Here is a 21,781-nt window from a genome sequence, read left to right on the forward strand (position 1 = left end):
ACATTAGCAAAACATTATTGAAAAAATTTCTGTGATACATTAAAAAAATCAGAGTAGGGAGTTTTGTTTCTCCAGTGATCCCAGTGTACGGGAAGCACACTCAGCAATTTTTTTGTTTTGACAAACTTCGCAACACTGGCAGAAACAGGGGAACATTTGGGGGCCATAGTTGATATTGGTGATTAGCTTATCAAAAGGTTTTTCCTAATCGTTTCTCTTTAGATAAACATCAACAGATCCCAATCAAGACTAGAGTGGAAGGATTCTGAATATGGGCAATCTTCAGGCTGACCTGTTAGGTGCCACTGAGAAGCCAGTTCGTTATCCATTACCTGAGATACGCGAGATTGTAGTAGGAACCCAACTGATGCTGATAACATGTTTGGAAAGGTTACTGGCTAACTATCGTGAGTATGCAGTACATGTACTAAATTTGAACTAGATTTAGCTCTTCTAGACCTCACACCTAATCCCTTAGCAATTTGCTTTCTATTTGGGAATGATCTCCTAGGAGATGTGGCATCTAACTGGGAAGTTTCCATCAGTGCCAGCAGTGTGCTGGGTTTTTGTTTTCTGTGAAGGTAGAAAATGTCCCCCCCCACCTTCTTCTTCGTAACTGTGCGAGTCAAATATCCTGTAATTGTGAGTAATCAAAGTAATTGTTTTCTGCCTTTGATATCCCGCTGCTTCAGTAGACAGTGACACACGGTCTGTAGAGGGGCTGAAGCTGCTCCTGCTTGGTGCTTGTCTCTTGCTGAAGATGGTGTGGAGGAGGGGAGGAAAGGTAGTTTAAACAGGTTTTTTTTTATCTCTGTTGGGTCCCTGTCAGCGAGGGGAGGAGGAGGTGAAGAGCAATGACCTGAGCATAGCGAATGCTGTTACCCTCTTGCATCACAATTATTTCATTTCTGAGAGGAAGTTAGAAGCAGGAACAGCGATAAAAGCAGCAGTTTCTGCCTTGTCTTCCAGAGCTGCATCAACAGGCATCTGTACCATGACACTCCACTGCATTCATCTTTTTCTCTTGCTTCTGCTTGGTTCATGGTGCCCAGACTCAGAGATGCACGCGGTGGGAGCTATGAAGGTCAGGGAGCACTATATAGCTGCTCAGATCACTAGCTGGACCTACAAACCAGAATCTGAGGAAAAGTCCAGGTAACAAAGTACAAGATAAGAAGGATGAAACCAGTTGTCTCTTTTGACTGGAAGTGTTTCATGTCTCGTATCTCCTGTGGAATTCTAGAGTGTAGGAGGACTTTAGAGCCTGATCCGTTGGCTTCAGAGGAACTTGTGAGACTTTGAAAAGCATGGTCTGAACTGGAGCCAGTGAAGTAGTAAAAGTTCCTGCTAATTTATTTCTTTAGTGGATATAATTATTTTTATGTTTTCAGAGCACTTTCGTAAATATGTTCCAGGGCCTGCTTTTATCATCTTCAGTGTGGGTTGATGTTGGTTGTTTGGGTTTTTTAATGTAACTGTTTTAGGTATCTGGATTTGGAACAATGTGAAGTTGAGCCACGGTTTGGTAAGATTTCAAAAACTTTCAGACTTTGGAATTTGCTGAAGGAATAAATATGTTCCAATTTGGATACTATCACTTTCACTTAAATCAGAGCCTGATGAACTTTGGAACTAGCTGTGTAATTTCTGAGTTGTTCAGTAGTTTTTGTGAAATGTCCATCCTGAGTTTTGTCAAGTAAAGGTTGTATAATCAAGCATTGCTATACTTCATCAAGTGAAAATGCTAATTTTATCTGTTTTTTCCAAGAGCATTGCAGAATGGCCAGCCTACACGCGTACACCAATCAAATACATAAAATATTGTATTTATATTGCTACTATTATCCTTAGGATTATAAATACCACAAGTGCAGTGCTACAGATGACAAAGCTTGGACGTAATTTAGAATTCTGTTTAAACTGGGCTTCATTCATATGCTCTGTTCACTATAGTCACCAGACACAACTTTTATTTGTTGATAAAGTGGCATGAAATGGTACAAATCACTGGTTCTCCTACATCAAAGCATGTATTTGGGTACTACGGCATTTTTTATATTGGTGGATGTCTTGTTCTCTTTATTTTTGTTTAGATGGTGATTTCTTTTTTTTTTTAAAAAAAAAACTATGTATTGCATTTCTGGATGTTCTGGAAAGGATATTTCCAGTTCAGATTTAGACTTTCTAACTACTCTTTTTTCAAGAGTGAATTAAAACAAAGTTTCTATGATTTCTAAAACTCCCCTTGGAATGTTAATACAAATGCTATAAGCATAATGTCAAACTGGCAAGACAAAGAAAACGTGTTTTAAATGGAGGAATATGAAGCCAAACGTCATTTAACTATTGACCTGGGCATGTGAATTTAGTAATTAGAATTTCCTTCTCGTCTGCACTGGATGCATCAATAAAAGCATCAACTGCTGTTTTGTCACATTGTGGATAGACTGTTTTCATGCAGTAGAAACCCACAAGACTGCCCTCAAACCTGAGATGAAACACTCTGTGATTAGCTAGGGCTTTTCATACATAGTGCTTATTGAGATATTTTGCAGAGCTATTTAGAACAAGTCACATCCTGAATGGGCCTGATGAACTTTGCAGAGCTGACAGAAATTTAACTCAAAAAATAACCCACCACAAAGCTACTAAGGAAAAGCTAATGGCTTGGATCCCAAAGGTATTTGGGTACGTAACTTGCTCTGATTTCAATGGAAGCTGAATGTCTAAATGCAGTGTAAGAATCTGATACTTTTGCTGCTTTTGGCTCTAAAGAGGCTGAAAAGAAAATGGGTTCTTCCTGAACGATTTCCTTAGTTTTTTAATCATACAGGCTAGAAAAGGATACCTAATTTCTCTGAGTGTCAGACGTCTTATCTTTGTAGAGATTTGTTACCACGTACAAGTGACATGAGACACTTCAGAGCGAAATGAAAATATATTGTCTGTGCATGCAGCGTTCCTGAAAGTTGTGTAACGAGACCTCTTGCGTAGTCTGAGATTTCTGAATGGTTAGTAAGCTACGTGATTTGTTCCTTCTAGCTATGCAATTTGCATTAATAGATTTCCTCTTCCATCCCATGGTCTGATGTGTATATTCTATCAAACATTGCCACATTAGGGCAGCACTTGTCAATGAAGGTTATGGATTGGGTCCTTCTAAAAGAGTGAAACAAAACTTTATCGGTGACTTTAAAGAGAGGGGAATGAATTGAAACATGAACTGCCTCTGCCTGACTCTCCTGTTGTGAGAGAGTGTCGCAGAGGGATTTACAATAGCTTTCCATAAAAAGAGATCTCCCCCTTTTGGACCCTGGATGTCACTGAAGTGGTGTTATCTCTGCCCAGCCTCTCAATGCTTAAGCATCTCATCAGCAGCCCAGTATCAGATGTTCCTGAAAGGGCATTACAAATAAAGCAAGTAGAATTACTGTTGGATCCAGTCATCACAAATACTATGAGAAATCCACAGTAAATGTGAAACTAAATACAGGCTATTATCACTCCAGCCCTCTTATCATCATTATTTCCACTCCAGAAGTGTTGTGTGCTGGTTTCCTTCTTCTTGCCTAAATATTTTCTAAGAAAACATTGTGTGGTCCTGCTGGGTACCTGATTTGTTTACATAACAAGCCAAAGGACACTTGCAGTGTTTTTCAGAAAGCAATTTCCTGACTTGCTGTGGGATCCTCAGTTGTTGTCAGGGAACAGTTTTGTGCCTGCCTCCAATGCTACAGCAGCTTGCTATTCATGCTGTTGTAGAATCCTTGTGGTGAGTCTTATAGTTCAAGCGTGGGGCTGAGTAAAGAGAAATTCAGGTTTCTTTCACTGTGTTTTGTCAGATGTTTTTTAGGTTAAGCACTGTCAAAACATCTTTCTCTATGTCTGAAGTGTACAAAACAAAGACCTCTTCTTCACAGAATCAAAAGGACCTGTAGAAATCACCAGTAAAATCACGGGTAAACTGTGCTAGGGACTGTAACTGAATGTCAAAAATGAAATGGCCTAACTCAGGAACTCTATTGAACAAGATTCAATAGAGTAAGAGGGAGAGCGGAAGAACCTACAGAGTTGGACCATGTGCCTTGCCTTCATCAAAATGTACGAGTGATTAAATGTCATTCCAGGATTCATTTTCTGAGATATGCATTAATCAGCAACGGCAACTCTGGGAATCTGTGTCCTTTTATTTTTTGTTGTTATTATTATATTATATTTTTATTTGTAACTCTTTTGGTTTCAGATTGGAACATTCAGATCCTGTGTTTAAGAAAATTACTTACAGAGAATATGAGGTGGATTTTAAAAAAGAAAAGCCAGCAAATATATTTGCAGGTAAACAGGAAGGAAATGTTCTGAGTATCTTTCTTTGTTGCTTGTTATAAAGTAAATAACAAGCTAAGCAAGCTTGTATTTTTTGTGCCCATTGTTTTGCTCATAGAGCAAATAGGCACAGGGGATGAAGTCTTTACAGTGTGCTGGCATTTCAAAGGCCATAGAGAGGCTGAATTTTCAGAGACTGAGGGTCAGTCCTATGTGCAAATTAATTGCAAATTAATTAAAAAAAAAAAAGCACGGTTCCCTTTGGTTTTGGCATCTGATAAGATCTCCCATACATATTTAGACTTGTACAGCACAGTCACAGTGGTGACACTGTAAGTTCACATGGAAGGACCTTAAGGCCTGAGGCTAAATATGTTTCTGATAAATCAGCGGAAAGGAAAAGAAAAACTAATGAGGCTGGGTGTGAAAGACATCCCCTTGTCTTTTGTGTCTGTTACTGCTTGAACATCCTTTAAATGAATGGAGGCAGATTCTTGTGCTTACGCCATACATAAGTATGGTACTTGTGTTCTCATACGTATGCAGAGTACTTACATAGTGTGTCTGCACTTCCCATCAGTATTTAAAATAACTTCAGACCTTAGGTTTCAAGTAAATATGTGTAAATATGAAATTGTTACAAGTTGCCCTGAAAGGTCTGGTCTATGATCTGATTCATTCCAGTTCAGTTTGTTCTCCTGTGTTTTCTGAAACTGCTTGTTTCTTTCCAGCGAAAGAAATTTAGAAAATAGTTTCAAGGAAAGAGACTACAGCCCAAGGTTGTCTTAGCAGGTTTCTTGCATTGCTTATTTCTGCAACAGGGGGAGTAGGGAAACAAGCCTCTCTTAAATCCTTTTGCAGGCTGTGCCTCAAGAAATATGCCACATGGAGCAGATCATTTCTTTAGATAACATTTGGGGATTGAAAGATCTTTTTGCTCTGTGAATTCTGGCATTGAGAATGCTATTCAAAGAAATATGTTTGGATGCCATTCTCCAAAGTCTTAAACTGTAAAATGTCTGCCTTCCTAAAACTCTTTAATAAAATTGTATGTAAAGGATACCTGGAAATTACCAATGAGCCTCAACATAAGCCTTTTCATAAATTTTTTGTGTCTGGAAATGACCTCTTTTTTTCCCACATCTACTGTTTTCCTGTGATTTTTAAATGCTAGCTGCCAGATATACAATTTATAACATTCCTGACTATGAGGCACAGGTTTTAAATCCCCATGTGCCTTTTTATGGGTAAATCTTCATTGCAGTGGTATGACGTTCTCTGTATTAATTTTGAAACTTGTACTTTGAAAGCTTATGTTCCCTATGGGGGGAAAGAACACTTCATTTCCCTAAATACACTGTTTTCCTCACATTTTCCTCTCTATCTTGAATAACTACAGGACTTCTAGGACCAACGCTGCGTGCTGAAGTGGGAGACACTTTAGTAGTTCACCTTAGGAATATGGCTGACAAACCGGTCAGTATTCATCCCCAAGGCATAGTTTACAGCAAAACTGCAGAAGGTAAATGCTATAAAAGCTCCGTGGTTTGTTCATTTACTTGTAGACCACTGCCTGAAATGTTGAGAGGGGCCCAGTCCAATGTTCGAGGATATGTGTAATACAAATATCTGTTGATCTTGGATTAAAGCGTTAAATGTTTTAATAAAACGTTAAAAAAATATTTAAAACATTATTAAAACCTATTGTTGGCTCCTTTCTTGTTCATCAGTGTAATACTAGGACTATGAAGTGTCACCTGACATGCAGTCTCCTGACCAGCTGCCTGTGTGCTAATACTGCTTCAGAGAACCACAGTGGTTGAGGTTGAGGCACCTCTGGATATCATCTGGTCCAATCCCCATATCATTACAAAATATTCTATTTCAGGACATGTAAACTCTTAAATACAGATCTTAAAAACCTGTTGCAAATCCCTTGCCAAGGGATCACCAAGGCGTTATTGGTAAATGCAGTTGACAGTGCTGAGCGTGTTGTTATGACACTCAGCATTTCATGCTCAGCTTTGTGGTGTCTTGCTCCTGGAACCCTCATGAGTCTAGCAAAAAGAGATCATAAACGGGCCAAATTGGCAGTTAAATGTCCACGCTAGCACAGAACGAGTTAGATCGCCCTTGCTTCTTGGATTGCCCTGCCCTGGGTGCTAAGCCAGAGCTCTGACCTGCAGTTTAAAAATTCATTCGAGGCTTTTTTGTTACATCAGTACAAAGAGAGTTTTGGAATCCCATCTCATGGAGTTGAACTGAACATGTTATTGGAAGTGATAGGCAGTTCAGTTTTACTATCTTATTAATGTGCCTTTTGCATCCAGGATTTTTGATTCTCTGGCTCCCCTCTGTCATATTGTGGATTTGTTGGATATGGTAGGCATAGACAGGAGTCTAGATATGTGGTCCGCAGAAGATCTAAGGCAGCAAGGCAATGCTAGCCTGTGCAGTGTCTCCATGAGAGACAATCAGGAAGGTGACAAAGTGGGCAGTATTCCTCCACAGACTGGTAAAGAGCAGTAATGACCTTTTGGCAGTGATGACAGTGCTAGGAAGCCTGTAATCTGTAAGAAACAGGATGGTGGAATAGCTACTGTCCACAACGTGAGTGGAACCATGAGTTATCTCTTAGAATCTGAGGTGTCATTATAGGCAAGAAACAAACCAAGCTTTTGGAATTGATTGTAGGAGGATATTCCAAATGCTTTAATTGCTCTTTGTCTTCATGCCACCCTACTGACTCTTTTCTTGTCAGGGTCCCTGTATGATGACAGAACATCATCTGCAGAAAAAGGAGACGATGCGGTACTTCCAGGCCAGGTCTACACATATGTGTGGGATATAACAGAAGATGTTGGTCCAAAGGAAGCTGACCTTCCTTGTCTTACTTATGCATATTATTCTCATGAGAATATGGTGATGGATTTTAACTCTGGTCTGATTGGAGCACTGCTTATCTGTAAGCAAGGTAATGAAATGCTTTAAGACTACTGTAAGTTATACTGTTTCATTTCTTAATAAAATCAAGGTTGTATGATAACAAAGACATATTATTTTCTTTTTTCATCTTTACATGCAGTGAAATGCCTGAAAACCATCTTTCTTTTAGATGTTAAAGTTTGTAAATGCCATCTTTAATGCAGAGGCATCCTATAATTATGGGATGGACAGAGGGCAATATCAATAGATACATTTGCCTGTATGGGTTGCATTTTCAATTGCTGAACTGCTAAATATATGACCTTAAATTTCCGATCTTAGAAAACATATTTTCCAAAGCTTCATTCAAAATGGTTCAGCCACTCCAGAAAATAAGGCAGGAAATAATTGTTTTACCCATGCCTTTTAAAGACTTTCTCATCAAGAGGCTGTAGCACTCTCCTGTAACAAGGGTTTGAAACTGCAGAGCAGTTTGTGTTTTGCTAGTCACTTGAAAATATGGCCAGATTTGAACAGATTATAAGTCTTCAAAAATCGCTTTGCATACAATTAGAAGTCTGAGTCATTGAATTCTGTCTCCACTAATACAAACTGGTGTATTGTAGGACTTATAAGTATCTGCTAGGTAAATACCACTGATTTGAGGGAAGTTTGAAACAACATACCACTGTGTAAGCTACTTAAACTACTTGCTGGTCCCTTAAATACTAAATTTTTCCAAGTTATGTAGCCGCCTTCTAGTGAAAGCTCTGTGAGTTTAGCTTGATCCTCTTTCCTTGCAGATTGAGTCAATCATTTTGTATAGACTGCAGACTGCATGGACTTGGACCTTGAAGCTTTCCTGAAAGTAAACATAAACCTGGTTCATTGTGGGTTCTACAAGGGCACTCCTCTCTGATAGATATCCATTTAATTGCAGAACACATCTACACATCACCCAAAAGGAGTGGCATTAGAATTAATCAATCACCTTCCTCCTGAAGTGTTTTGAGAATTAGAGTCTTTGGTATTCTCTAGGACTTGTTATTTTCCTAATTTTCTTGATTTTTCTTTCTCTGTGTTCATGTACTTTTTATGGCATACCGGTGGACTTAATCTGGACAAATGCTTTGGAATTACTTGCTTTCCTTCCTTCCTTAGGTTTCTCAAATTCATGCATATATTGTGGCCTTGAGCTGGATATGAGTTTGAGATGAATTGGTTTGACCACTACCTTCAAGATAATTTGAGCATTTCTTTCCAGTTAGATCAAAGACAAATAGCTAACTAATCAATCACATTTTTAAGATTTCCGATCAGGGTTTCTTTGACTGGGCACTGCATCTGGGAGGCATGCAACACACCCGTGTGTTTGGTCTGGCTGGTATGGAGTTAAGTTTCTTCACAGCAGCTCATGTGGTGCTGTTTTGGATTTGTGGCTAAACAGTGTTGATAATAAACCCGTGTTTTAACGACTGCTGAACAGTGCTTGAACAGTGTGAGGGCTTTCTCTTTTACCTGCTCAGACCCCACCAGCTAGTTGGCTTGGTGTGGGCAAGAGGTTGGGAGGGGACATAGCTGGACAGATGGGCCAAATTGGCCCAAGGGATATTTCCTACCGTGTAACGTCATTCTCAGCAATAAAAATGGAGTTATTTATTGAAAGGAGAAAATGGAAGTTTTTAGTGTGAGCAATCTACAGAAAGAATGAGTAAAATCGCACCAGTTCTGTGTAGCACATCCAAAAAGAATTCTGCTTGTTGATAGAAATCATACCTGTATCACAGACTCAACTAGATGATTGCCGTTGACCAATCCAATTCGGCAGTATTTGTCAAAGTCTTTTGTATGTAAAGGTTGTTTGCAGAGTGGTTGATTTTAGGTTTTTTAAAGGAACTGATAACCTTAGTGCAGTGTTTGAAAAGGCCATGTTCACAGTGCAGGTGATTCCGCCATCACTCTTTTCCTTGCCTCCCAGTCTCAAAAGAGGCCAGCGTCTGATCTTGGACAGAAGGCTGCTTGGCGCACCCGTTCTTTAAGGTGATCCCTACAATACATTGCCAGAATTGTCTGACACAATTCATTGCATGTTTTTTAATATCCTCTGGGTTGTTGCAGACTTTTGATTTCATAGTTAGGCAACCCAAAAGTACTTTCAGAAAAAAAATCACTTTGTAAGTATTCTTAAGGTCTTGTTTTGGTCAGGCTCAGCCAGTATATGCCAACAAGTGAAGTTCATTAAATACGTGTTAATGCCACTACACTGATGTGAAAAGTGCTTTACTTCTGCTTCAAATCAAGACCTGTTGTTTCTTCTTCATAGGAAGCCTAAATGAGGATGGGTCACAGAAACTTTTCGACAAGGAGTATGTTCTGATGTTCGGCGTGTTTGATGAAAACAAGAGTTGGCAAAGATCACCGTCACTCAAGTATACAATTAATGGCTATTCTGATGGAACATTACCAGGTACTGTTCAGGCTTATCTGGAATGAAATTAACGTTGATGAAGAAAGAATATTAACTTTGCTTTTTATGCAAGAGAACAGGAATGTGGAGGATGCAGCCTTTATTAGAACGTGTCTGTGAGCATCTAAATTCTAGAAGAGAAACTGTGCTACTGGAAAAAAGTCATGCCGTATTGCTGATAAGAACAATATTACTTCTAAGAAGAGTTCTGCTTGAAGAACAGGATTACTCACTTTAACAAAATAAGAAATCCCTCATTTTTTTTACGCAGCTGATGAGGAGAGAATGATATGGTTAAGTGAACTGCTAGTTTTACACAATATAGAACATACTAGGTGAAGAACTTCCTGGAAGTTGAAAGTCAGTTACTATTAAATTAGACAACTAAATGGGAAGACTAGGAAGGTGGTAATGGGGCTACTTGGTTGCCAGTGTTTTCCCCTTGTTCTCCTAAGGAACTGCTTTCATACATCTGTCCATTCCATTGAACAAATACAAAAGACTGTCTTAGGTGGGTTTTTTTTTTTTAAATATTGAATAGAGTAGTTACGGTCACTAGATGCAACCTTATTCATTAGCTTGGATCCTTTTCTTTTAAACACCTTTCACTGATTCGATACAGGATTTTGGTATCTCTTCCATTTATAAGCTTCTGAAATTTCCTGTTGTTGTAGACGCTGATCACAGAAGTCAGAGATTTTTTTTTTTCATGTATTGAGCAAAGATTCACTTTAGACCTAGTGTGCATAGGGAATTTGCATGATTTGCCTGAATTCTGAACCCTACTTTCATTTCTCTTTCAGATTTAGAGGCTTGTGCATATGACAACATTAGCTGGCATTTGATAGGAATGAGTTCCAAGCCAGAAATTTTCTCCATTCATATCAATGGCCAGTCCATGGAGCAAAGACATCGTCGAGTTTCTACTGTTAATCTAGTGGGAGGAGCATCAACCACAGTAAATATGACAGTGAGTGAGGAAGGAAGGTGGCTGATATCTTCTCTTGTCCAAAAGCACCTGCAAGGCAAGAAAACTTCTATTTTTTAGACAGCTGTATAGTTCTCCTCTCTTCTTTATGCTCCAAACGGAGTCTACAGTTTTGCAGTGGTAGGCTGCCTGTTTCAGAGGGTTGTCATTTCACTAAGAAACCACTGGAGAACATCCTGTTGGAATAAGAAGTGCATTGTGAATGAAAAAGCATTCTTACCTGCAGTTTTACTCCTGGGTGCAGATCACAGAGTGACAGTGAATCAGTGCTCCAGTATTTAAGTCTCTGTGAGCTGTTCAGATAAGCACCATTATAAAATGAGTAAGGAACCACCTGTTTCCCGAGAAACTGAGCACTTTCAGCTAGAGGTCACTCAATCTGGTGAAAATATTTCTGTTCATTATTTGAAAGTGGGTCTATCTCTCAGCAGTGATCAGGATTCTCTTTTAAAGAATGAGAGAAACACCTCTTTTACAAGAGCTGGAAGACGTGTTTTGAAAACAAACAAACAAAAAGCTCTCTATCTGTTCAGCTGGTAGAGGGCTAGTTGGGAGAGCTTCTGTATTCTATCTGATCAATATGGGCTGCTTGGAAGGGTCCCAGCCTGTATATAGTCCACACTATATATGTAGCCTTTTCAAGCCTGCAAATAGCTTGATGCAGACTTTTCAAGCCTGAAAAGATGACAATCCAATGAACAAATGCTCGCTGGCAGCCTTAGCTAAAGAAATGAGAAATACAGTTGAAGTTGTAAGGGTTCATAAAACGGAAAATCACTATGGTATCGCTTCTTCTCAATTAGCTGGAATGCACGGTTACCTCACTGTAAGAGACTGTGGGGACACAGAGGTGAAGAAGAGTCGCCTCTCCTTTAAAGAACGCCTTATGGTCAAAAACTGGGAATATTTCATTGCTGCAGAAGAAGTTACTTGGGATTATGCTCCGAGTATTCCAGACAGCCTTGACAGGTAAAATAATACTTTGTCAACATAATATGTAATGTTAACCTGACATATCAGAATAACTTAAGTTGGAGGGGACCTCTGAGGATCTAACAGCAAAATTGGATCTAGTTGCACAGAGCCTTATTCAGTTGAGTTTTCATTGTCTCCAAGGATGGGGACTGCTAAACTTCTCTGGACACCTTTGTAACCTCACAGTGAAAAAGTTTTTCCTAATTAGACTTCATGTTGCACCTTGTGTCCCTTGTATCTCATCTCTTCACTATACAACTGTAAGAAGAGTCTGGTTCTGTTTTCTCTATAATTTCCCATTTGATAGTTGAAGATAAAAATAAGATGCTCCCATAGCTGTATCTTTACATGATTAAATAAAATTAGATTTTACTTCTATGTCGTGCTCTAACTCCTTAATCGCTGTGGTGACCCTCCACTGGACCAGCGTGTCAATGACATTCCTTGCTGAGGAGCCCAAATGTGGACACCTTTTGCCCAAAATATGAAGATGACTTAGGAAATGCCCTAAGTAGCATACTAAGTAGCCTACTTTCTAAATTACTTTCAACATGAATTCTGCTGAAATAAACAATTCTTTAGAAGAAGGGAAAGGTGGGGAGGGGATATTTCTGGAGAATACATTTTTTAAAGTTCAGTGCAGTAAAATGTTTAGAGAATGGAAAAGAGGTCTCCGTAAATGACCTTTGCACGGCACCAATGTAGGTGTAGTGAAAGTTGTAATAGGTAAGTGTATTGAGCTATTTTGTTCCACTTAAGGTAAATAGAAGAAATTTTGTAACATACATGAGGTCATAGTACACAATGCTGCCAGTGCACTGTAAAGTTAAATTTGCGGTCTGTCAGTTCCCCACTGCTAGAGTACTGATGACTTTACAAGCTGATGTGCATAAGAACCGTAAGGATTTAAGCAGAACAAGACAAATTCCTTACCCTGTATGGGGTTATAGTTTCATATATCTCCTTGGAATATAATTTTCACATAACCCTTTAAGTATTCCTCCTTCTTTAGTATGGTTTATTATTTGCTCTTGAACTGCATGGAGCAAACTTCTGTATCTAACCCTGCTAGTTACATGGCATTACTTAATCACCCCAGTGTTCTGATTTTTCCTTCTTTGTCCAAAATTACAGCATTTATCCCTCTTCAGTAACCCCTTTTAAAGTGCAAGTGGCCAGGACAAACACATTTCTCTGTGTTACTTCCCAGTGTTTATCCTAGTTTTGCTCTCAGCATTAACAATTCTAATGTTTTTTAAACCTGAGTGTATGGTGCTTTGACTGGGATTAAGATTATCTGTTCCTGTCTCTCCTAGAGTCTTTGATAAAATACAAGTATTGTTCCAACCTTCTTCTTACCTAGTTTAGGTTAGACTCTGGGCCGAAGAGCATTCGGTTAGTGAAGGGTTTTAATTTTTTCAAGCAGTGAGGTATCTGCCAGTTGCTTCAGAACTAACTCTGTGTTGTAGATGTCACTATTCAAGTTTTATTGATCATTTGTCTTTTCCTTTAAGACACTATAAAGCGCAGCACTTGGACAACTTCTCAAATCTCATAGGTAAAAAGTATAAAAAGGCTGTTTTTAGGCAATATACTGATGCCAGCTTTACTAAACGTCTGGAAAATCCTCGTCCCAAGGAAACTGGAATCTTGGGCCCTATTATCAGAGCTCAACTCAATGACAAAGTCAAAGTAAGTAACACAAATTCAGAGATTTTTTTATACTATAGCATAATAATTTGCTGTTGGGCAGAGACACGAAAGAACTAGTTTGATTTCAGGATTTGTCAAAAAATACGATGTTATAAATACTGGCCCTTTTAAAAGGTATGATGATAACTGACCATGTTTAGCTTAAATTTTTCAGCATTCCCTCTGTAGTTTCCATGATTGTGCTTTGTTTTAACACATAAACACACTTTTAAACATAAACACACTTCATTCACACTCTTTGCAAAAATGGAACAAAGCTAGACCTAGGGGGACTTCTGGGAGGATTTGGGTGCAAGGCCAAACTTCATGAGTCCCTCATTGCTTTTGTTGTTGTTTTTTCTGGCTGCATTAGTCAATGGTATTCAGTTTCATGGAGTTGAAACTACAAAGCTTTGCGTTACAAGCTTCTGCTCCTGTCACACCCACTTGTCTTTCTGTTGTCAGTGATACATCACAAAGTTTCATTGACCCTGGATTGCCACCATGACTCTGTGACTGAATTTGAGTTTAGGACATTTCTTCTTTTTATTCGGGTTTCATCAAGAATAGGCAGGACATTTTGCCTTTTCCTCCTCTATCTCCTTTAGGTCTTGGAATCTGGAACAAGATTTAAAAAAAAAACAAACCAACCCTGCTTAAATTTGTTTTCTCTCATATTGAACCTTCTTAAGAGCTTTAGTCAATAACTTCATATTCCCTGAGGTAGTGTGTGGCTAGCAAGTGGGAGAACAAGTGTTAGTTTTGGATTTTCCAGAGACGAGGTGTAAGAAGCTGAACTTCACTCAGTGGGCTCTACAAAGCCCCGAAGCAGAGAACCAGCAGCATTTCGACTGCGGGTTTGTATTATCAGACAACGTTTAAGATATTCCTTTGCCTTTCCAGCATTCCTCAGTCTGAAACTGGGCAAATTCCACAGCAGTTGAAACTTTGTTATGTATTCAGACAAGGATTTGATTTGTTGAATACTTTTTTTTTCATTTGCCTATGAATATAGGTTGTATTCAAAAACAAGGCCAGTCGACCCTACAGCATTTACTTCCATGGAGTGACACTTTCAAAGAATGCAGAAGGAGCCGATTATCCTCTGGATCCCACAAGTAAGAAATCTGTGAATTACATTTTGCATACCACTACCTGTTGTGGAGGGTTTCATTGTTCTGAAAGAAATACTGCGGCTAGAAACGTGCATGACTAGGAGACCTCAATTCTATGCTCTGCTTCTGCTGACCTGTTGTGTTGCGTTATAGAGAAATCAAGGTGTTCTCTGCAAAGCGCAGCCAAATACTCTTTCCTGGTGTCTTCGTTTTCTGTTCTTGTTTGTGATGTTAGAGAGAGACAGTTATCTCAGAGGTAGCTTGGAATGGCCTAACTGCACCAATCTCATTAAAAGGTGCAGCCTGATGTTATTAAGTTTGTATTGATGTACTAAGTCTGTTGTTGAGTTTAGTGTTCTCCTTTTATTTTCCCTTAGGCAATGGCACCCAGAGTAAAGGTGTTGAACCAGGGAAGACATACACTTATGAATGGAAAATTGCTAAAATGGACCAACCCACTGCACAGGACGCACAATGTATTACAAGGCTGTATCACAGTGCTGTGGATATTGAGAGAGATATAGCCTCTGGACTGATTGGCCCACTTCTGATATGTAAAAGTGAAGCATTGACACAAAAGGGTGTTCAGGTAACATCTCTGGCAACTTCTTAGAGATAGATTTTGCTGAAATACTATTATTTGATCAACAGTGAATTTGGTTTTGCTCCCCTTAGAGAGCTGTCATGTAGAGAGCAATTAAACCAATAGGCTCCTGAAGACACAACTTGAACTAGTCCTCTCCTCCAGTAGAGGAATTATATTCTGATTTTCTTAGTGAGAACAGCATTTCAACAAAAGGTCAGCCTGACCTGACAGTCTATTTCTAGAGTTGATAATAAACTTGCTGCTGCTATTATATATACCTTCACACTCTAAAGGCATTTGGATCTGAGCTGGTCCCTTTCTGTAAAAGATATAACTCAACAGGGTCTGACAATCTCAGGCATCACTGTATCCAAAGCAACCCAACAGCATGGGACAGTTCTGGGAGAGTGGTTCTCTTTGCCATCCATTGAAATCTTGCTTGGCAAAGACTTGACCATCACTTGGGAGAAAAATGTTAACAGCTTGTGCTCAGGGCAAACCAGGAGGCTGGTCCTTCTGCAGAGAGCCCAGTCATATACCATCTATGTACCAGCAGTGCTAGTGGCTTGCTCAGAGCTCCACTGCAGGCTGGTTGCAGTAGTAGGGTTGTCCCCTTGAAGGGCTGACCCCCACTCCCTTGCAGTTAGCCCTTGGATCATGCTTACCAGAACTTAATGAAGCTTACATTGCTTACATAGTAAGTAAGAACGATAGCAGGATTGAGTTCTTAATACATGTCTCTGCTCATAAAATGTAACTGCTGTGTTGATTGTCTTTCAGAAAAAGGCAGATGGGGAGCAGCAGGCAATGTTTGCTGTGTTTGATGAAAATAAGAGCTGGTACATAGAGGATAACATCAAGGACTACTGCAGCAACCCTGCCAGCGTTAAAAGGGATGATGCCAAGTTCTATAACTCAAATATAATGCACAGTGAGTGGGATATCAAGCTCAATATTACGAAAGCTCATGGGAACTTGAGCATTCAGTAATTGCATTTTCTCATACGTATAGCAATCAGGAAATTCTCTAAAGAGTCAGTGAACTGCACAGTGGTAGAGAAATTTGCAATATTTTAGAGACCAGGCTGGCTCTGGACCCTGAAGCAAAGGCAAGGGTTATTTAACTTTGACCTGCTGGCTTAGAGATACTATTTCCAGAGCTGAAATCTCCATCAAGGCTATTGTGGTTTCAACCCTGTGTCAGTCTCTATCTAGGTGCAAATGTAAGTCCAGCTCACTGGACTGACATCAAAGAACTTGAGGTTTTAAAAAAATCTTACTCTGAAAATAAGAAGACCAATTTTATTTTCCTTTCCTTTTAGCAATAAATGGCTATGTGTCTGACAGCAGTGAAATCCTTGGGTTTTGCCAAGATAGCGTGGTTCAGTGGCACTTCTCCAGTGTTGGCACTCATGATGAGATTGTCTCTGTTCGACTTTCTGGGCACTCTTTTCTGTATCGAGGGAAATACGAAGACGCATTGAACCTTTTTCCAATGAGTGGAGAATCAGTCACAGTGGAAATGGACAATGTTGGTAAGTGGTAGAACTATAGTGTTCAACAACTTTTCTAAGACTTTTTTTTAAATCTCCGCTCTACAAGGATTTACCTAAATAGGAAAGAAAACTTTTCAGATAAACGAAGTGCTGGAAAATGTTGAATCACTTCCTAGTGCTACTGATGTGTATGGAGTTGTGTTGGCTACACAGACTTAACACATAGCATAATTGTATGCTACACTGAGACTCTCTTTGTCGGTTTTCTGTTGTGTGGTTCTTTTGTTTTTCACTTCACAATTAGTATTGGGATTAGCAGCAATCGTTCTAAGGCAATTCTAAGATGATGCTTGGAAACAATCTAGTATCAACTCTGCTGTATTATTCCCAACTCTGCCACATACTTGTCCATCCTGAGTTAGCTAAAATGGGCCAAGACTGTCAAACTCTGATGGTCATCACTGGACAAAGCAGCCACACCTCACCTTAGGCTTGTGGTCATTTAGAAGCAGTGAAGTCTGCCTGACTGCATCGAATCACTTATCCGTCAATATACATCTCAACATCTAACTAGGATTAACACCATAACTTAAAAAGGTGATGTTATAACCCATTTAGTCCACTCTTAGAGAATTACCTGCAAAAAGATAAGAGATTCTTGCTCACTGAAGGCTATAAATGTTTAGTAATCATCCGAAAATCCCACGAGGTTTAGGTATCTATTTAAAATACCAATCGTTTTTTGTATCTTCTATCTATTCAAGTAACAAATTCTTTATGTCCTCAAAGCTTGTTTTTGGTGACCACGCAGCATCAAGACCTTATTGTAAGTTAAAGCTGCATCGTATGTTAAATGGTTTTTATTGTTCAAGACTAAGGGAATTAGTAAAACTCCATCAGACTTTATGGAAACCTCCCCAATAATGAAGTTGTACTTTTCTTGATTTTTGGTATATGGTCTGTTCTTTCCATGTAGGGCGTGTTTTCTTTTGTAAATTTGCTGGTTTTAGAAATCAGGAAAGCTGTGCAGGTCACTTCAAACACAAAACCTGTATGTGACCTTTTTAATAAAAAAAAGGCTGGTTTTCTCAAGCTCGATTAATTCTGTCTGTTCTGTAATTTCTGCTAGTTCTAAAAGCAAGGTTTAACAAGCAAAGAACTTGATTCGATGATGTTTAGGGAAATGTTATATTTTGTTCTCCACAGATTCTAGTTTTCAGAAGGAGAACTTACCTTCTGTCTGTAATTTGGAGGAATTACTAAAACCTTTAAGTTAATCTAACATGCCTCAGATCGGCATTTTGATGTTTTGTGTCCAGATTAGAAATTCAAATTACTTTATTCTTTTAAAGATCATCCTTTATGCATTCAAAAGCTTTTAAAATACTATGTTTGTGAGATGCTTGTCAGCATTGCCTTAGAGTGTATTCATTCTGTTCAGAATGCTCTATCTGTGTGGCAATGCGTACAACACTAAGGACAGGACCAAATTAAAATGTTATCTCAAAAGACTGCAATCTTAGATCCAGATCTAAACATGGGATCCTTGATAACCTTTCTTTCTTTCTTTTTCATATCCGTCTCTTTCATGAGTTATGTTTGGACTCAAGTTCTAGGTACAGCTTAATCCATGGAGAAGAACTCCAGCTTTTAGACGATGTATTTATACGGGCTATTATTTATCTACATTTAATAATTATTTTTCATGGCAATGACAGCTCGTGGAAATGTCAGATGAGTATTAGCCCTCTGCTATAGTAGGTGCTGTAGGACCAAACCCAGCAAGTTGCCCTGACCCCTTACGTGATGCGTAGTATCTACTCTCATAACTACTGCATATTAGAAAAACACTTTAATTTCAATTGCAGGTACTTGGCTTTTAGCATCCTGGGGAACCCCAGAGATGAGTTACGGCATGAGGCTGAGATTCAGAGATGCTAAATGTGACTATGAAGAAGATTACATGTTTGATGTTGTGGATGTAACTTACACCAAGACTGATAAAAAGGCTGTTTCTGTCTCCTTTGAAGAAGATGTGCCAGAAGAAGAAGGAGATAAGGAGGATTTGGATTATCAGGATTACCTGGCTTCTTTTTACTCCATCCGAAGCTCAAGGAAGGCAACAGGTGATGAAGAAAATCAAAACCTTACAGCACTGGCCTGGGAAGAGTATGAAGGCACTGATCTCACGGGTTCTGAGGTGACAGCTGGCTCAGGTCTGACAGCTATAAATGGTAGTGAATCTACAAACACCTCTAACTTCTTAGAAACTCGTGTCACCCCTCTTCCCAGAGTCAAGGCTGAAACATTCCAGTCAAATCACACATCAGTCACAGCAGAAAAGGACTTATTTTTAGCTAGCGCAAGTGATGGAAAGGCTGAATTAGTATTTGAGAATAGAAGCCAAAATAATTATGAAATAGATCGTGGCAACATGTCTGCAGGTGAACTCTTGCTGAGCAATGGGGAAGGCCAAATGAATGTTGCAGAAGAGCTTCCAGCAGATGGAAAGGACAGTGTATTTTTTTCAGAAAAGCATGAAGAGGAAAGCACAGGAAGAGGAAATTATAACATTAACAGGAGAAGGCGAAACTCACTGGCCATTAAGTTTTACTCCGTCCAAAAGATGAATGACCTTCTAAATCATGTACGAAATAAAAATGTCTCGTTTTCTGATAGGACAAATGCAACTCATTCTGTGCATCATGCTGAGAACACATCTGATATAGACACGGTGGCAAGTGGCCACCTTCCAAATGATTATGATGATGAACTGCAAGATGAAGAAACCAAGGTGGAAAATGGCACGCGTGCAGTTAACTTGACACTTGCTTTGGACCTCATTTTAGGAGATGGCCCTAATACATCCAGCATCTCTGAACCCAAGCTATCCCAAGATAAACAAGCAAACGCTTTTTCTTCAGATCATACGTTACACAATATAAGCCCTAATTCCAACCCTGCTCTAGTGAAGAACTTACTAGAAGTGTCATTGCCCAGGGCTGGGAAATACTCATCTAAAATGACAAATGAGGAGTGGAATTTGGTGTCTGCAAAGGAGAGTCTTGGATTAGAGGAAAATTTAGATAAACCTGTTAGTGGTAAGTTAAATCATCGTGGCAGAAATGGTACAGCATTCAAAAATAAGCAGCACATTAAGAAATATCAAGCTTTTTCACCTATTTTGGGAGAAAAACAGAAAGGGAGGCATATGCACCCGGCTCTGAAAGGAAAGGAGTGGAACAAGAACGCTACCTTGAGTACATCTGGAACCTTCATCAAGATTCGAAGGAAGAAAAAGGAATATCCAAAAATGACTCACTTGCTGAGCCCAAGGAGTAAAAAGCCCCAAGAAATCACCAACTCTATGGCAGTGTTTGGCCGCACAATTCTTCCGGGTGAGACCAACCACACAACACTGCCGTGTTGCACTAACACCACAGGGATGCCCAGTGAGGCCAACCATACAGGGGATCTGAGTAGAGCCAGGCATGGAGAGTCACTAAATTACACGCTCACCCCACGGCAGCTTCAGCCATCAATTACAATTGCGCTTCCCCAAGCAAATGGAGACTATGAATATGTTACCGAAGGATCTTTCAGTGAGGAAACATCAGGTGATGAATACGAATACCATTATGTGAGCTTTGATGACCCATACATGACAGACCCAAAAGTGAATATCTACGAACAGCGTAACCCGGAAAACATTGCTGAGCATTACCTGCGTAGCAAAGGAAATGAGAGGAGATACTACATTGCAGCTAAAGAGATCTGCTGGAACTATGCAGGATATAAAAAAAGGTTTGGCTGAATAATTTGCTTTTATTTTGCACACCATCCTGTTACATACTAGCAGAATGTTGATCCACATGCTGATAAATTTAAGAGCATCTGTAATGTGCAATGTGATTTCCAATGTTTCAGTTGCAGAACCCTATGAATTTTCCAGGGGAGGCTGGTTCCACTCTAGAATGTCGTGGAGAGAGATTACTATAATCAAGAGCAACACAATTAAGAACTTTTTTTTTCCTTTTTTCCCTTTAATTGCCTTTTGTAGACTCCCTAGAAACACTCTTCAAAACAGAAGTTGAAAAATGCACTGTAAGAGGTCAAGAGGGAAACTTCCTGTTAATTTTTTTATACTTGAATGACCTGTTTTACTTCCTCCTTGAGTACTTGGATTCTGTAGTAGAGACCTCCTTGTACAATGTCTTTCCAGGAATTTAATGGACTGACTGATCTAATATAGACAGAATGTGTTCACAGGTGGTATGAAATCGCAGTTTCTAGCACTAAGCAAGAAGTGGTTCTGCTATCTCAATTCTCTATAGTAAAAACAGAATAATAGCACTTTCCAGTGTCACAGGTCTGCAGAACTGAAAAACATGAAAAATGCAAAGTGAGTAATCACACTAAAGCAAAAATAAAGCTGCATGACTTGTTGCATTGTTGTTCCTGCTGTTCAGAGAAACGGGGAAGTGACTGGATCACAAACCCTAATGTTGACGGGTTTTCTTACATTTTGACAAGGAACGCTGGGCTCTAAGCCACAGCAAAAAGTATATGCGACTTTAGAGAAACTGTACTAAAAATTTCTTGGTTTAATTCATACAAATTAAGGTCAGTGCTCAGTTCTACAATATGTAGAATCCCTAGTCATTTTGCATCAAAAAACTGAAATTTGAAAGACCAAAACTGCCATGACTTCAGGTTTTTATGAAAAGCAGCAGAAACAAGAGCAAGAAAATATTCATTATACAAAATTCAGCTCCAAGCATATATTAGTTCTCAAATTGAACTTCCATTTTACTTGACTGATTTCCCACACACACACTTTTTCAGAACTCTCAGGGTTTATTCCTGCCTCGTCTCAGTCTGTTTAAATAGCACTTGCAAAAATGGCAACAGACAGACAGTTTGTTTGCACACTTGCAAAATAAAGAAGTCCTTATGCTCGGGGCTCTGTATAGATCTCCCCAGTGAGGTTCATCCCCAGCCGGTGTGAGGTGTGTAGCTCAAGTGAAATTAAGAGAGCTCATGGCATATACCGACAGCTCAGCGTGTTGAAGGGCTGAAAACCAGCCTTTCATCTCACTAGGTGACTTCTGTGAAGTTTCTGGGGTTTGCAGATTTAAATTGAGATAAGGTTTACAGGAAAGGAGAATATGTTTTACCAGAATAATAGCATTTTGGTGCTTCTATTTAAGATCG

The 21,781-nt window shown here is 39.3% G+C and overlaps 1 protein-coding gene across 1 annotated transcript in view; it reads left to right on the forward strand.

Moving 5' to 3' along the window:
• Window positions 1–994: 994 nt before the first annotated feature.
• F5 (coagulation factor V (proaccelerin, labile factor)) overlaps window positions 995–21,781 on the forward strand; it is a 32,745-nt gene continuing 11,958 nt past the window's right edge. The window contains exons 1-13 of the mRNA XM_010137599.1: window positions 995–1,155; window positions 4,244–4,335; window positions 5,723–5,845; window positions 7,085–7,297; window positions 9,572–9,715; window positions 10,519–10,740; window positions 11,507–11,672; window positions 13,193–13,370; window positions 14,386–14,488; window positions 14,863–15,074; window positions 15,852–16,002; window positions 16,394–16,606; window positions 18,436–20,371. Of these exons, the coding sequence (XP_010135901.1) occupies window positions 995–1,155; window positions 4,244–4,335; window positions 5,723–5,845; window positions 7,085–7,297; window positions 9,572–9,715; window positions 10,519–10,740; window positions 11,507–11,672; window positions 13,193–13,370; window positions 14,386–14,488; window positions 14,863–15,074; window positions 15,852–16,002; window positions 16,394–16,606; window positions 18,436–20,371 (3,914 nt within the window). The remainder of the gene's footprint in view (window positions 1,156–4,243; window positions 4,336–5,722; window positions 5,846–7,084; window positions 7,298–9,571; window positions 9,716–10,518; window positions 10,741–11,506; window positions 11,673–13,192; window positions 13,371–14,385; window positions 14,489–14,862; window positions 15,075–15,851; window positions 16,003–16,393; window positions 16,607–18,435; window positions 20,372–21,781) is intronic.

The sequence above is a fragment of the Buceros rhinoceros genome, unplaced genomic scaffold, assembly GCF_000710305.1.
Source record: "Buceros rhinoceros silvestris isolate BGI_N320 unplaced genomic scaffold, ASM71030v1 scaffold17980, whole genome shotgun sequence".
Lineage (NCBI taxonomy): Eukaryota > Metazoa > Chordata > Aves > Bucerotiformes > Bucerotidae > Buceros > Buceros rhinoceros.